Here is a 13,847-nt window from a genome sequence, read left to right on the forward strand (position 1 = left end):
ATCCATTTAAAAACATAACAAAAGATATAGTAAAAATCAGCAGATAAATTAAAATGGAATTCTAGAAAAATGTTCAAATTTTCCAAAATAAGACAGGAGCAAATGGTAAACAAACAATAAAATGGTAGATCTAAACCCAAGCATATCAATATCAATATGTGGTTTAATGACACATCAATTAAAACAGAGATTATCAGGATGGATAAAAATGACTTAATTAGATGCTATCTACAAGAAACTCAGTTTAAATATAATGATATAGGCAGACTAAAAGTAAAAGATGGAAAAAGATATACCATGCAAATACTAATCAAAGGAAAGCTGGATAGCTTAATATGAGAAAAAGACTTTACAGGCAGAGAGAAACAAATACCGTAAGATTTCACTTACATGTGTAATGTTAAAAACAAAACAAACAAACCAAAACAGAAACAGATTCATAGATACAGGAAACAAATTGGTGATTACCAGAGCGGGGTGGAATGGAGGTATAAGTGAAATAGGTGAAGGGGATTAAGAGGTACAAACTCCAGTTATAAAATAAGTAAGTCATAGGGATATAATGTACAGCATGGGGAAGGGAATGCAGTCAGTAATATTGTAATAACGTTGGTGACCAAGACTAACTCATTGTGGTGATCATTTTGTAACTTACAGGTATACCAAAAAATGTATACACACTTTAACAGCTGGTAGGTCAATTTCCAAAACGAAATGTATTTTAACAAACACTGCTTTATAATTACTCAAAGTGTACGTATACATTTTTTTGGAACACCCTATATGTAAATATCAAATCACTATAATGTACATCTGAAACTAATAGGATATTGTATGCCCATTATATTTCAATTTAAAAAGAAAAGAAAAGAAAGACTTCAGAGCAAAGAAAATTACTAGTGATAAAGAGAACCATTATACAGCAATAAAAGGGCCACTTCACCAGGAAGACAAAATAATTACAAATGTGAATGCATCTAATAAAAGAGTTTCAAAATACATGAAGCAAAAACTGTCAGAACTGAAAGGAGAACTAGACAGATTCACAATGACAGCTGTAGACATGGACACTCCTTTCTCAGTAACAGAAAATAAGCAAAGTGACAGGAAATAAGCAAAGATGTAGGAGAACTGAGCAGCACTATGTGCTACGTGTAACAACTTGGACTCATCTCAAAGATGTTACACTGAGTGAAATAAACCAGTCTCCAAAAGATTTTATACTGTACGATTCTATTTACATGAAAATGGAAAAATAAAAAATAAAACTATAGTCATGTAGTAGAGTGGTTGCCAGGAGTTAGAATGGGAGAAAGATGTGACTGGGAAGGGATAGCATAAGGCAGTTTTTTTGGTTGATGATACTGTTGGCATCTTGCTTGTGGTGGTGGAATCTACATATGTGTAAAATTGATAGAACTATGCACCAAAATGAAAAAGTCAATTTTTCTGTATATTAATTTTAAAAATAAATTTTAAAGAGGTAATTTGACATTTAAATCTTATAGTTAATATACTCAAAGAAGCCATTTAGAATTTAGTTTGTAGCATAACAGTATTTTAGAGAATATCACAGGCTTCATTTTACAGTCTAGTATGGAGCTCACAGAGCATTGTATGAAAATTTCCTAGCAAACTCCAAATAAGAAAAAAAATCATTTTAGTGTAAGAAATGCTTAATAAACACCAAGTAAAAGAACATTTATTTTAGTAACCTTCACTTGAATTCCAGCTGCAGACAACATATCTGCTAACATTTTTAACATAATAAACATAGTTTTACTGACACATGAATGGTGATTATAATAATCAGTAAGTAGTGAACAAAAAGGTTAAATAACCTATAAATAGACTAACAGCCATTTAGATAATTTAAAACAAAGATGAATTTTATAACTCTTCAATTAAGATATTAGATTGAAAACCATGGCACTAGGTCAAATCAAGGATGATATGCATTTGACTCAAATAAGTTATTGTCTGGCCCTAACCAGTTAGGCTCAGTGAATAGGGCATCAGTCTGTGGACTGAAGGGTCCCGCAGGTTCAATTCCGGTCAAGGGCACATGCCCAGGTGTGGGCTCGATCCCCAGTAGGGGGTGCGCAGGAGGCAGCCAATCAATGATTCTCTCTCATCATTGATGTTCCTATCTCTCTCTCCCTCTCCCTTCCTCTCTGAAATAAATAAAAATGTAAAAATAAGTAAATTATTGTCTGTGGGGAAATAAAAAAGTATTAATTATTAATTAGCCCCATAAATTTAAAATAAATATTCCAATGTAAAGTAGCCTTTTAATAACATCCTTGAGTGTTTCCTGAAGCCATATAATATTTTCAAAATGTATTCTAAATGCAACATTCAAGTCAGGGAAATGGTACGCACTATACATTTAAGTCAGCTAAGTTAAAACTATTACTCAGCTATAATTTAGTATTTCTGTGAGCATATATGTTTCCAGCTCTGGCTATGATTATTCTGAGCTTACAAAGAAGAAATGGCAGGTTGGCTTGTCTATGAAAGGGATCAGACCTTCAGCTGCTTCCAGGCGGCTGCTGCATTAAATCGAACAACCTATATAGAAATTCCAATGATGACATAAATCTGCATGTTCTGAATTTCCTTCATATTTTATGGAACATCGGTCCCACTGTAGCTATAATATCTGCATAGGGGGCACTCTGGCTCAGCTCAATAGCCCGCTGTTTTTTTAGGACAAGAAAGCTATAAAATCTGGCAGCAGCTTGTTTTCGGTCACTATTTCTGCAGAGAGTCATCAGACTAAAGCACTTCATTCCTGTCTTGTGAGATTCCTGGGAAAAGAATTAGAAAAGAGAAAAGGAAAGGCAAACAAGATCACTAGAAGTAGAGCAGGCTGTGGATGCACAATGAACAACAAAATATTGGCATTTTTAATAAGTGACTGTGAAATCCTTACATGGAGAAATGCAAATGACTCATGAGTAAGCTTAAAAACCATATAGGTCATTGAGCACAAGCTTGGTTCATTGAGAAATGCATGCAAAAGAGCTCTAAAGCATTATACAAATTCCTAATGTGTTAATACAAATGTTCGGTCTTTTAAAAAAATTGATGTTAACATAAATGGCTCCTGTGGAAAGTGTAATTAATTTAGGCTTGCAGGGAGAGAAAAATTCACAGGACTTTGGGAGGCTCCTAATGCAATGAAGATTATAAGCTATCAGGCTTCTCTTCCTTAAAGGCACTGAGGGATGGTGGTTACTATGAAATTCTAGCAGTAAATATAGAATTCTATTTTGTATATCTCAGTGATAGGGCAATATGACTATATAAATATCTCCCAGTTTCTTTGCACAGGTTAAAAAGATGTTGGTTTCATCATAGGGTAACTGTGAACCTAATAGAAAAAGTTGAGGTAAAATGAAGTGTTTAATTATGGATGAAGAGAACTCCTTTTATGAAGACTTGCACTTGGTATCAGATTCCTAGAATAGAAGTACGGTTTTTAGTTAGAAATGCTGGCCAGTATCCCTGTGAGTACGGTACTTCTTGAATAGTTGTGAAGCATTTTTAGAAATATCATATACAAGTGTGTGGGTTTTTTTTTTTTTTTTACCAGTTCATACCATTTAACAAATTAATAAGCTAAATACTGTATCTCAACCAAAGAAGCGGCCCAGGCTTGGCAACCTTTCAGAGATGGCATGATACGTCTTCATTTATTCCTGTTCTTGAGGAGATGTGATGTGAGTTAGAGGCTTTCTCCCCTGGGAGGGAGCAGGGACAGCCCTTTCAATTTCAAGAATCCATTTGAAAACCACTCTGAGTGGACAAATATGCAAGGTTCAACAATGTGCTTATTCTGTTCCCTCCCGCCACCCCTCTAAAACGAAGGAAAAGAAATATAAAGGTAACAAAGAAAGTGGAAGACTGATGAACTTTACAGAGTGGAGAAAGCTGAAACCCAAGTGCTACCAGGGAGGAAAGCCAACAAAAAGCAAGCCAATTTGAGCTATAGAACCTTTGGAAACTTCGGGAATTAGAGGCAACAGTATATGATGAGCTGGAGATATGGAGTGAAGCTGAAAACAGGAGAATTTCTTGAAAGTCTACTTGGGAGCAGTTAGACCCTCAAGTCCACTCCACCACTTCACAGAACCAAGACACAGCTGTACCCTTGCAGGCTATTTACCCTGGGAGAGAGCAGGGACAGTCCTTTCAACTTTAAGAACCCTTTTGAAAAAATACCCGGAGGGGACACATGTGCAAGTCTGAACATACGTGCTTACTCTGCTTCCCCCAGAAAGCCCTCTAAAATGAAGGAGGCAGGAAGGTGCTTTTCTGGAGACACCAACCATTGGGATGAGACTCTAGCCTTGGGACACCAGGCACTATGGATGGTAGAGAAGTGTCATCCCACAAATGAGGGGGGTAAGTGTAATCTACACCCTAAACAGTAAGAGAGTTAGCCTCTCCCTGACCCACTTTTGGTTCTGAAACCATGGGCATCATGCTTACACGTATATGCTAGGCAGTAGATGTGAGGATTAAGCTGGGAAAACTGTCCATTTTGAGAAAAAATACACCTATAGGTAATGACATCAGTGTGTGTGTGTGTTTGGGAAGGGGAGGGGAACCACCCAATTACTTCATGATGAAATCCGTAAGTCTACAAGTACCACCCATCCTCTATAATAAAAGGCTAATATGCAAATTGACTGAATGGCGGGACGACTGGTCGCTATGACGCACACTGACCACCAATGCAGGAGCTGCCCCCTGGCGTTCAGTGTGTTCCCACAGCGGGGAGCGGGCCTAAGCCATCCGTCGGACATCCCCTGAGGGCTCCCGAACTTCAAGAGGGCGCAGGCCAGGCTGAGGGACCCCCCCCCCCAGTGCATGAATTTCATGCACTGGGCCTCTAGTGTTTATATAACTGAATCAGATTTTGGTGTTTCACTCTTAAATAAAGACAGGTAACCTAAGGTCCATCACACATTGGAGTAAAAGTTCTGACATTCAAGAGCAAATATGAGAGAATTCAAGAGAATCAGTAAGGAAACATAATGCAGGGAGCAAAAGAAAATGATAACTTCTAAAAGTTAAGAAAAGAGACTACATCTGTAAAAAATGATTAGGATGATATGAGAGAAAGCAGAGCAGTGGTTTGCTTGGGGATGGGAGAAATGGGACAAGGGATTATTAAGAGGCACAAGGAAACTTTTTGGGATTGTACATATGTGCAGTATCTTTTTGTTGTTGTTGTTGTTAGTATGCTATAAAACAAACAAATGAAACCCCACCTAAAACCTAAGAAAAAACTCCTAGAAAACAAACAAACAAAAAAGGTAAAAGCAGAAATAAAATTCAATAAATTGGAAGATAAAGTTGGAGAAATATTCTAAACAGTAGAAAAACAACAACAAAGGAAATTAATAAAGGAGACACAAGATTTTTTAAAAATTGAAGGTGCAATTTAGGAGATCCTGCATCTGACCCCTCTGGACCCATTGGGCAGTCCAGAAAGAGAGGATAGATTAACAACAAGGAGAAAATCCAAGAAATAATAATAATAAAAAAATTCCCTAGAACTCAAGGGCATGAACTTTCAGAATAAAGAACCTGCTAGCAGCTATACACTCAGCACAATAAATGAAAAAGGATTCATACCAAAGCACATCATCTTGAAATTTCAGACCAATATGGATAAAGAAAAGATCTAACAGTTTCCGGAGAGAAAATAAAGGTCACTTGCAAAGGATCACCAACCAAACAGCACCTGACTTTTCGATAACAACCCAGAAGCCTAGAAATGTTACAAAAGCCTTTTACATCTGAGAGATAACATTTTCAAACTATGTTCAGAGACAACCAAACAAGTTAAAGGTAAAATAAAGAAATTTTCAGCCTTGTATGTAGGGTCTCCTATGCGCTTCGTGTCTCAGGAAATTATGACAGTACGCTGACCAAAAGGAAGATCAAAGTACCAGGAAACAGAGGAATCAACATAGGAAAAGGACAAAGGAATTCAATGTTATGGTAAAGGAATGTCCCAAGACAAAAACTGTGGGGCAGACCTAGAGAACAACTAATCCAGAGCAGAACAAAAGGATGATGAGCTCCATGAGGAATAGCTTCAAGGAAAATAAAATGGAACCAATGAATTATGTTGCCAGAAAGTTTGGAAAAATAATTAAGAATGGATATATAGACACTAGGAAAAAGAAAAAAAAAGAATGATTACCTACCCCCCTCATACAGTTGACAAGAAAATAAATGTAATTACACTATGAAGTTTCAATGTGGACTAATTGTTAACATAGTCTTTGGGGCAGCAACTGCTGGTTGTCCCTTGATATCCATTCTCTTCTTCCTCCATGGTAATAGAATTATTACCTGGGCCCCAGATTGTCAGAGAAGGACTTACATTTCCCAGCTAGATGTGACAAGGTGACTAAGAGCTGGTCAATGAAATGAGAAAAATGATACACACAATAACTGGGTTGTGCCCTTAAAAGAAAATTTGCTGCTGATTGGAATGCAGCAAAGCCATTTTGGATCATGAGAACAAAGAAAATGAGATAAAGGGAAAGGTGGGTCTCTGACAAGTTTGTGAGAACACCTGCCATGCCAGTTGGTACTTTTACCTGAGAGACAAAAAAATCTATCTTTTTAAGCCACTGATATTTTGGCTCTCTGTCACAATCAAACCTGCTTTATAACTACTACAATTATAACATTATAAGTGCTGAATACTGGGCTCAAATATATTGAGGAGGGGTGAGATGTAATTAAGCTAAATTTTCATTAGAAAGAAGTAAATAAAACTTAAAGCTAAAATATCAAGAGCAGTAAAACAAGCCATTAGAAATATGGATATAAATACTAAAAGAAACAGCTTAATATAGTTGCTTTTGGTGAGCAGGACTTAGACATAAGAAGGGAACAGGCCTCAGAGCATAGTACTATTAAACTGTCAAAATTACATACATGTATTTTTTGATAAAAATATGTTAAATTTTAAAATTATGGTTCACTCATAAACTGTTATAAATTAAGTTCCACATTGAATATTTGTTAATAGTGTGCTAAAAATAAGAATGGGACATAAAATAGATGTCTAGGGGCATGGGAATGGGTAAGAAGTTGCTTAGAGCTTCTAATTAGAACTGTTTTGATGTAGGCACAAAAAACAGACTCCCATAATTAGCCTTGCGGATATTGCTCAAAATCATCTCACTAATCTGGCCTCAATAAAAACATAATGAAAAACGGTTTCATTTTTACTGACCTCTAGGAAATTGAAGTTAACATTTTACTTATTTTTAAAAATAAAAATAGGGTTAACAAACCCTACCATCTTACCCGCAAATCATTTAACAGCCGATGTATTCTTCGATTCCATCTCTTTGCCTCAATATTTTGTTCACTTCCCAATGACTCCTGTTTGAATGATTGATAAAATATTTCACTTAACCAAATTTTACTGAATGTGTACTATTTGTCAGGCATAGTGGTAGCTGCTACAAGAAACACAATTATAACACTGGGCTCTGCCAAATAAGGAGCTTATAGGCTGATTAACAGAGAACAAGACTAGAATTCAAATATAGATCAACCTCTGTAGTATTACATCTGTACTCCCCAGGTTACCTTCTTTTTATTAAAATTTGTATTACATTTATTGGGGTGACATTAGTTAATCAAGTTACATAGGTTTCAGGTGTACAATTTTATAATACATTACCTGAATACTGCATTGTGTGTTCACAACCCCAAGTCAAGTCTCCTTCCATCGTCACTTATCCCCCCTTTACCCTCTCTACCTCCACCCATACCCATCTTTCCCCTCTGGTAACCACAATATTGTTGTCTGTGACTTTGAGGTTTTTTTGTTTTTGTTTTTTGCTTAATTCCTTTATCTTTTTCACCCAGCCCACCACTCCCACACCCCTTTGACAGCTGTCAATATGTTCTCTGTATCTATGAGTCTGCTTCTATTTTTTTAATTTATTTTTTATTTTTGTTAATTCTCACTTGAAGATATTTCCCATTGACTTTTAGAGACAGTGGAAGGGGGGAGGGGGTAGAGAGAGGAAGAGAGAGAGAGAGAGAGAGAGAGAGAGAGAGAGAGAGAGAGAGAGAGAGAGAGAAGAAGCATCAATGTGAGAGAGACACATTGACTGGTTGCCTCCTGCATGTATCCTGACTGGTTGGACTGGGGCTGGAGCCTGCAACCCAGGTACATTCCCTTGACCAGGAATCAAACCTGAGAACGTTCAGTATGCAGGCCGATGCTCTAACCACTTGGAAGCACCAGCCAGGGCAAATCTGTTTCATTTTGTTGATGGTTTCCTTTGCTGTGCAAACCTTTTTAGTTTGATGTAGTCCCATTTGTTTATTTTTTCTTTTGTTTCCCTTGTCTGAGGAGATATATATAAAAAAATATCTCTATGAGAAATGTCCAATATTTTTATTCTTGTGACCAGTATAAGAAGGTGGTCCAATTTCATTTTTTTTTTGGCAGTTATCTGTCCAATTTTCTAACACCATTTATTGAATAGACCAGTGGTCGCCAACCTCTTGGACCTCACAGACCACCAGAGGTCCACGGACCACCGGTTGGCGACCACTGGAATAGACTGTCTTTACCTCATTGCATGTTCTTGCCTCCTTTGTCATACATTATATATATATATATTTCAGAGAGAGGAAAGGAGAGGGAGAGGGAGACAGAAACATGAGAGAATCATTAATTGGCTGCTTCCTGCATACCCCTACTGGGGATCGAGCTGCAACTTGGGTATGTGCCCTGATCGGGAATGGAATCTTGAACTTCTGATTCATGGAGCAACACTCAACCACTGAGCCACACTGACCAGGCTGTCAAATATTAATTGACCATAAAGGTGTGGGTTTATTCTGGGCTCTCTATTCTGTTCCATTCATTAAATGTCTGTTTTTATGCCAGCACCATGCGGTTTTGATTATTATGGCCTTGTAGTATAGTTTAATATCAGGTAGTGTGATTCCTCCAACTTTGTTCTTTCTCAAGATTGCTGTGGCTACTCAGAGTCTTTTGTGGTTCCATATAAATTTTTGGAATATTTGTTCTAGTTCTGAGAAATACGCCATTGGTATCTTGATAGGAATTGCACTGAATCTATAGATTGCTTTGGGTAGTATGGGCATTTTAATGATGTTAATTCTTCCTATCCATGAACACTGTATAGGATTCCACTTTTTGTATCTTCAGTGTCTTATGATTTTCTGAGTACAGATCTTTTACATCCTTGATTAAATTTATTCCTAGGTATTGTTTCTTTTAATACAATTGTAAATTGGATTGTTTTCTTACTTTTCCTTTCTGATACTTCATTATTGATGTATATAAATGCAACTGATTTCTGGATATTCATTTTGTATCTTGCTACTTTACTGAATTCATTTATCAGTCCTGGTAGTTTCTTGGTGGAATCTTTAAAGGTCTCTATATACAGTATCATGTCATCAGCCCCAGGAAATCTTCTGATAAGGGGCTCCAGAGTAGGAGATTCTGTTGTCTTTACTGGTAATGCATCCAGGGCATTGGGCCCTTGCTTTGAAAAACAGTCAGCAAAGATCACCACTTTTGGCTAGGACTTATTTCAGTTCTGGTTAATATGAACTCAGTTAACAGGAGTAAACATAAAGCTATATATTAAAAAACCTGCCTTGTAAAGGCCTTTATCTGAACTTACTTGGTGATACAAGAGCTCTTAACAATAACTGATGTTTAGCAGTTTGTGTACAATTGGGTTAGAAACCTTTCAGATTTTGAGGGTGCCTTGTCCAAAAGAGATCAACCAACTGCCTATCGTTATCTGCATAGATTCATTCTTTTCTGTTTTTAAACCTTCAGCAACACCTCAGTATTGAAAAACCGTAAAGTTGAAATCCCTTCACAGGAACCCACTCAAAGCCCTTATCATCTAACACCATATGAGCTGAGAACAGAACTGGACATAAGAAAGGTGCTGTTGAATCTGATAAAAAAGCAGGCCCACAAAGAGTTGGGGCAGGGAAAGTGGCCCAAATCTGACCTACTTTATGCTTTTCCCTAAGCTAGCTCTGGCCATGCAACACAACAGCATCTGTGTCACCTTTTCACGGGTTCACTGTCCTGCTTTCATGTGTATCTCTGGAGCCTGGCTACTTCCTAAAAGTGCTTTCAATTACAAGGACTCCAAAATGATTTCAGAAAACTCCAGAATATTCTGTATGACATTTTATTCTTTTTAAAAAATATTTTCTATTGATTTCAGAGAGGAAGAGGGAGAGAGAGAAAAAAATCAATAATGAGAGAGAATCATTGATCAGCTGCCTTCTGCACATCCCTATTGGGGATTGAGCCTGCAACCTGGGCATGTGCCCTTGACCAGAATTGAACTGGGACCCTTCAGTCAGCAGGCCTACACTCTATCTGCTGAGCCAAACCAGCTAGGCCTGTCTGACATTTTAAATTATTTGAGGCTAAGGGGACTGCTGAGTCCCCATCCCCACCAGCTTTATGGCTTCCTGATCCTAACAATGCTGTATCCTTTCTTACATTCCAAAGAAAATTTGAAAATATGGTCACTTTATTCTGAAGAGTTTTCCCAATCCCTCCAGTTACAATGGATGTTTATTCCTTTCTGGTCTGTTTTTGGATAAATGAGCTCATCCAATTACTAATGTTGATTTTTATTGTTAAAAACACAAAATGCTATTTTTCAAATGTAAAAAGCAATGGTCCAACTCTTTGTTAAAGATCCATGAGACTGAAGCTTGACCTATATTGCATAACTAAACTAACCAAGAAAAGGTTCAGAAGAAATAGTTTGTGTGCTTTGCTGAATGAAGCCTGTCCACTTGATCTATCTGGACACCCTACAACTGAATCCTTTGTGTAGAAAGCCCAGTGGATTATTAAAACAGCTGAACTTGTGCTGTGTTGTGGTTTGCTCGAAAATAACCTGTGTCTATAGAGGCAAGGAGAAAAGAGAACATAAATCAACCCACTTCAGGCTCAGCTGTTTAAATGCTTCAGGTAAAAAGTTTAGGTATTTATTCTGTTCTAGATTATCCAGAGAATTCAGTCTGTTTTCCACCTATGAAAAAAAATAATCTAATAACCTTAGAACTCATCATAATGATTATTTAAAATATCAAGCATTCAATGTTTTGATATTATTTACTAAGAAACATCTGCTAAAATTCATTACAATCTTAAAAATGCTTTTAGCACTCGGGGCAAAAACTAGAGAAAGAAGATAATAATATATATTGAGTTAAGCAGGTCAAACATTACTTCTAGCTTTGCTTTTTTTGTGATTCTGTGATTTCATTTTTTATTTATAAAATTAATAAAGGTTAAAAAAAATAGGATACATCTGCAGGAAAACAAGCCCTTTCATGTACTCCTGATGAATATGTAAGTTGATAAAATTCTTTTGTAAAAAAACAATTTGTCAATATATATCAAAAGTTCTAAAAATGATCATACTCTTTGCTCTAATAATTTCATATCATGAAGTAACTGTAGAGGTGCAGACTGATCTATATAGCCTGGATGTTCACTGCAGCATTATTTATAACTAGAGGCCCGGTGCACGGATTTGTGCACTGATGGGGTCCCAAAACCTGCTCTCTGACATCCCCTGAGGGGTCCCGGATTGTGAGAGGGTGGTTCTTGGGTGACACACCCTGGAATCGGGCTCCCTCCTCTCTGGTTCTCTGTGCATCACCCGAGAACCGCAGCTCCTGTGTTGAGCGTCTGCCCCCTGGTGGTCATTGCATGTCAGAGCTACTGGCCAGTCGGCTGGTCACTTAGGCTTTTATATATATAGTTTTGCTATTGACCTGTGGCCCTTTGAACAGGCTATCTTCTTTCTCAAGTCTTAAATAGATATAGGCCAGCGATTCTCAACCTGTGGGTCGCGACCCCTTTGGCGGTTGAACGACCCCTTTGGAGTCGAACGACTCTTTTCACAGGGGTCGTCTAATACCACCCTGCATATCAGATATTTACATTAGGATTCATAACAGTAGCAACTTTACAGTTATGAAGTAGCAATGAAAATAATTTTATGATTGGGTCACAACATGAGGAACTGTATTTAAAGGGCCAGAAGGTTGAGAACCACTGATATAGGCTTTGAGCCATATAATCTTTTGGGAAAAAGATTCCCATACATTTTTTGATAAATATAGTAAAATTTCCTTTTTTAATCATTTAAAAATTTTTCAATTACAGTTGACATACATTATTATATTAGTTTCAACTCTACACCCCACTGATAAGACATTACATAACTTACTAAGTGATCAACCAGATAAATCTTGTATCTATCTGACACCATACTTAGTTATTAGAATATTATTGACTATATTCCCTATGTTGTGCTTTACATCCCCATGACTATTCTGTAATAACCAATTTGTACTTCTTAATCTCTTCACCTTTTTCACCTAATCCCCTCCCTTCTCTCAACCATCAAAATGTTCTCTGTATCTATGAGTCTGTTTCCATTCTGTTAGTTCATTTATTTTGTCTTTTACATTCAATTGTTGATAGATATGTATTTATTGCCACTTTATTGTTCATATTTTTAATTTTCTTCTTTTTAAAGAAGACCCTTTAACATTTCATACAATACTGGTTTGGTGGTGATGAACTCCTTTAGCTTTTCTTATCTGGGAAGTTCTTTATTGGTCCAGCTCTTGCCCTGATGGCAGACAATTCAGTTCCTCTCCACATGTCCCTGGTGCCTTTCAAGCTGCTATCCCAGTGCTGAAGTCCAGAGAGAGTCTGAGTAAGTCAGTGTGTGGGCCCTTTAAAAGGAACTGCCTGGTACTCCAGTAGCCCTCCCTTTCCCTCAGCCTCAATCCCCGCTGTTGTTGTTGTTGTTATTGTTTGTTAATCCTCACCTGATATTTTTTCCATTGATTTTTAGAGTTGAAGGGAGGGAGGGAGGTAAGAAAGGAAAAAGGGAGAGAGAGAGTCAGGAGAGAGAGAGAGAGAGAGAGAGAGAGAGAGAGAGAGAGAGAGAGAGAGAGAGAGAAACATAGATATGAGACACATTGATTGGCTGCCTCCTGCATGCACCAGGGGATCAAATCTACAACCCAGGTATGCACCCTTGACTGGGAATCAAACCCAAGACCCTTCAATGTGCAGGCCTACGCTCACTTCAGGCAATCCCTGCTGGTTCTTACTGCTGGAACTTATGGGGCTTCCCTTCCTGGAACTGGAACCCTGGGTTGGGGGGCCTGGTTGGAGCTGGGACCTCTTGCTCCTCAGCCGAGATATCCCTCCTGCCTTCTTCTGCCACACATGGATGTGGGATCAGCTGGTTCTGCATCTCCACCCCTCCTACCAGTCTCAATGTGGCTTCTTCTTTAATTCCCTAGTTAGAGGGCTTCCATTCAGCCAGATTTCAGTCAGTTCTGAATGATGCTTGTTCTTTTTTTTTTTTTTTTTAAATGATGGTTGTTCTATAGTTTGGTTGTAATTTTGTGGTTGTGGCAGGATGAGAGTACTGCATTTACCTACACCACCATCTTGACCAGAAGTCCCCTAAAATAAATTTCAAATGCCTTAGGCCACACCCCTAATAGAACTCTTTCTCTAGAGATTTTATAAGAATAACTTAAAACAGTGATTGTCAACCTTTTTAATCTGTTACTACGTTTGATAAGCATAAATTCTCACAGCTTCCTTTAAAATTATTTGAAGTTTCAAAACAAAAAAGCCAAAGCAATTCTGAAATTGTATTATCAAACCACTCACACATGCATTTGTTGAGATAACTAATATAAATTATAATTTTAGAAAGTAACATTATAAC

General features: G+C 37.5%; 1 protein-coding gene across 2 annotated transcripts in view; it reads right to left on the minus strand.

Annotated features, from left to right (window-relative positions):
- Positions 1-1,678: 1,678 nt before the first annotated feature.
- The window catches only part of RAD21L1 (RAD21 cohesin complex component like 1), a gene marked incomplete at both ends in the record, with an annotated part of 28,054 nt that continues 15,885 nt past the window's right edge, over positions 1,679-13,847 (minus strand). The window contains 2 exons of one of the 2 annotated variants that reach the window (XM_081096443.1): positions 1,679-2,810; positions 7,345-7,422. In XM_081096443.1, the coding sequence (XP_080952569.1) occupies positions 2,622-2,810; positions 7,345-7,422 (267 nt within the window). The remainder of the gene's footprint in view (positions 2,811-7,344; positions 7,423-13,847) is intronic. The other variant, XM_081096444.1, reaches the window with a different exon arrangement.

The sequence above is a fragment of the Myotis nattereri genome (genome assembly GCF_964212035.1).
Source record: "Myotis nattereri genome assembly, chromosome: 8".
In the NCBI taxonomy this organism is placed as follows: Eukaryota; Metazoa; Chordata; class Mammalia; order Chiroptera; family Vespertilionidae; genus Myotis; species Myotis nattereri.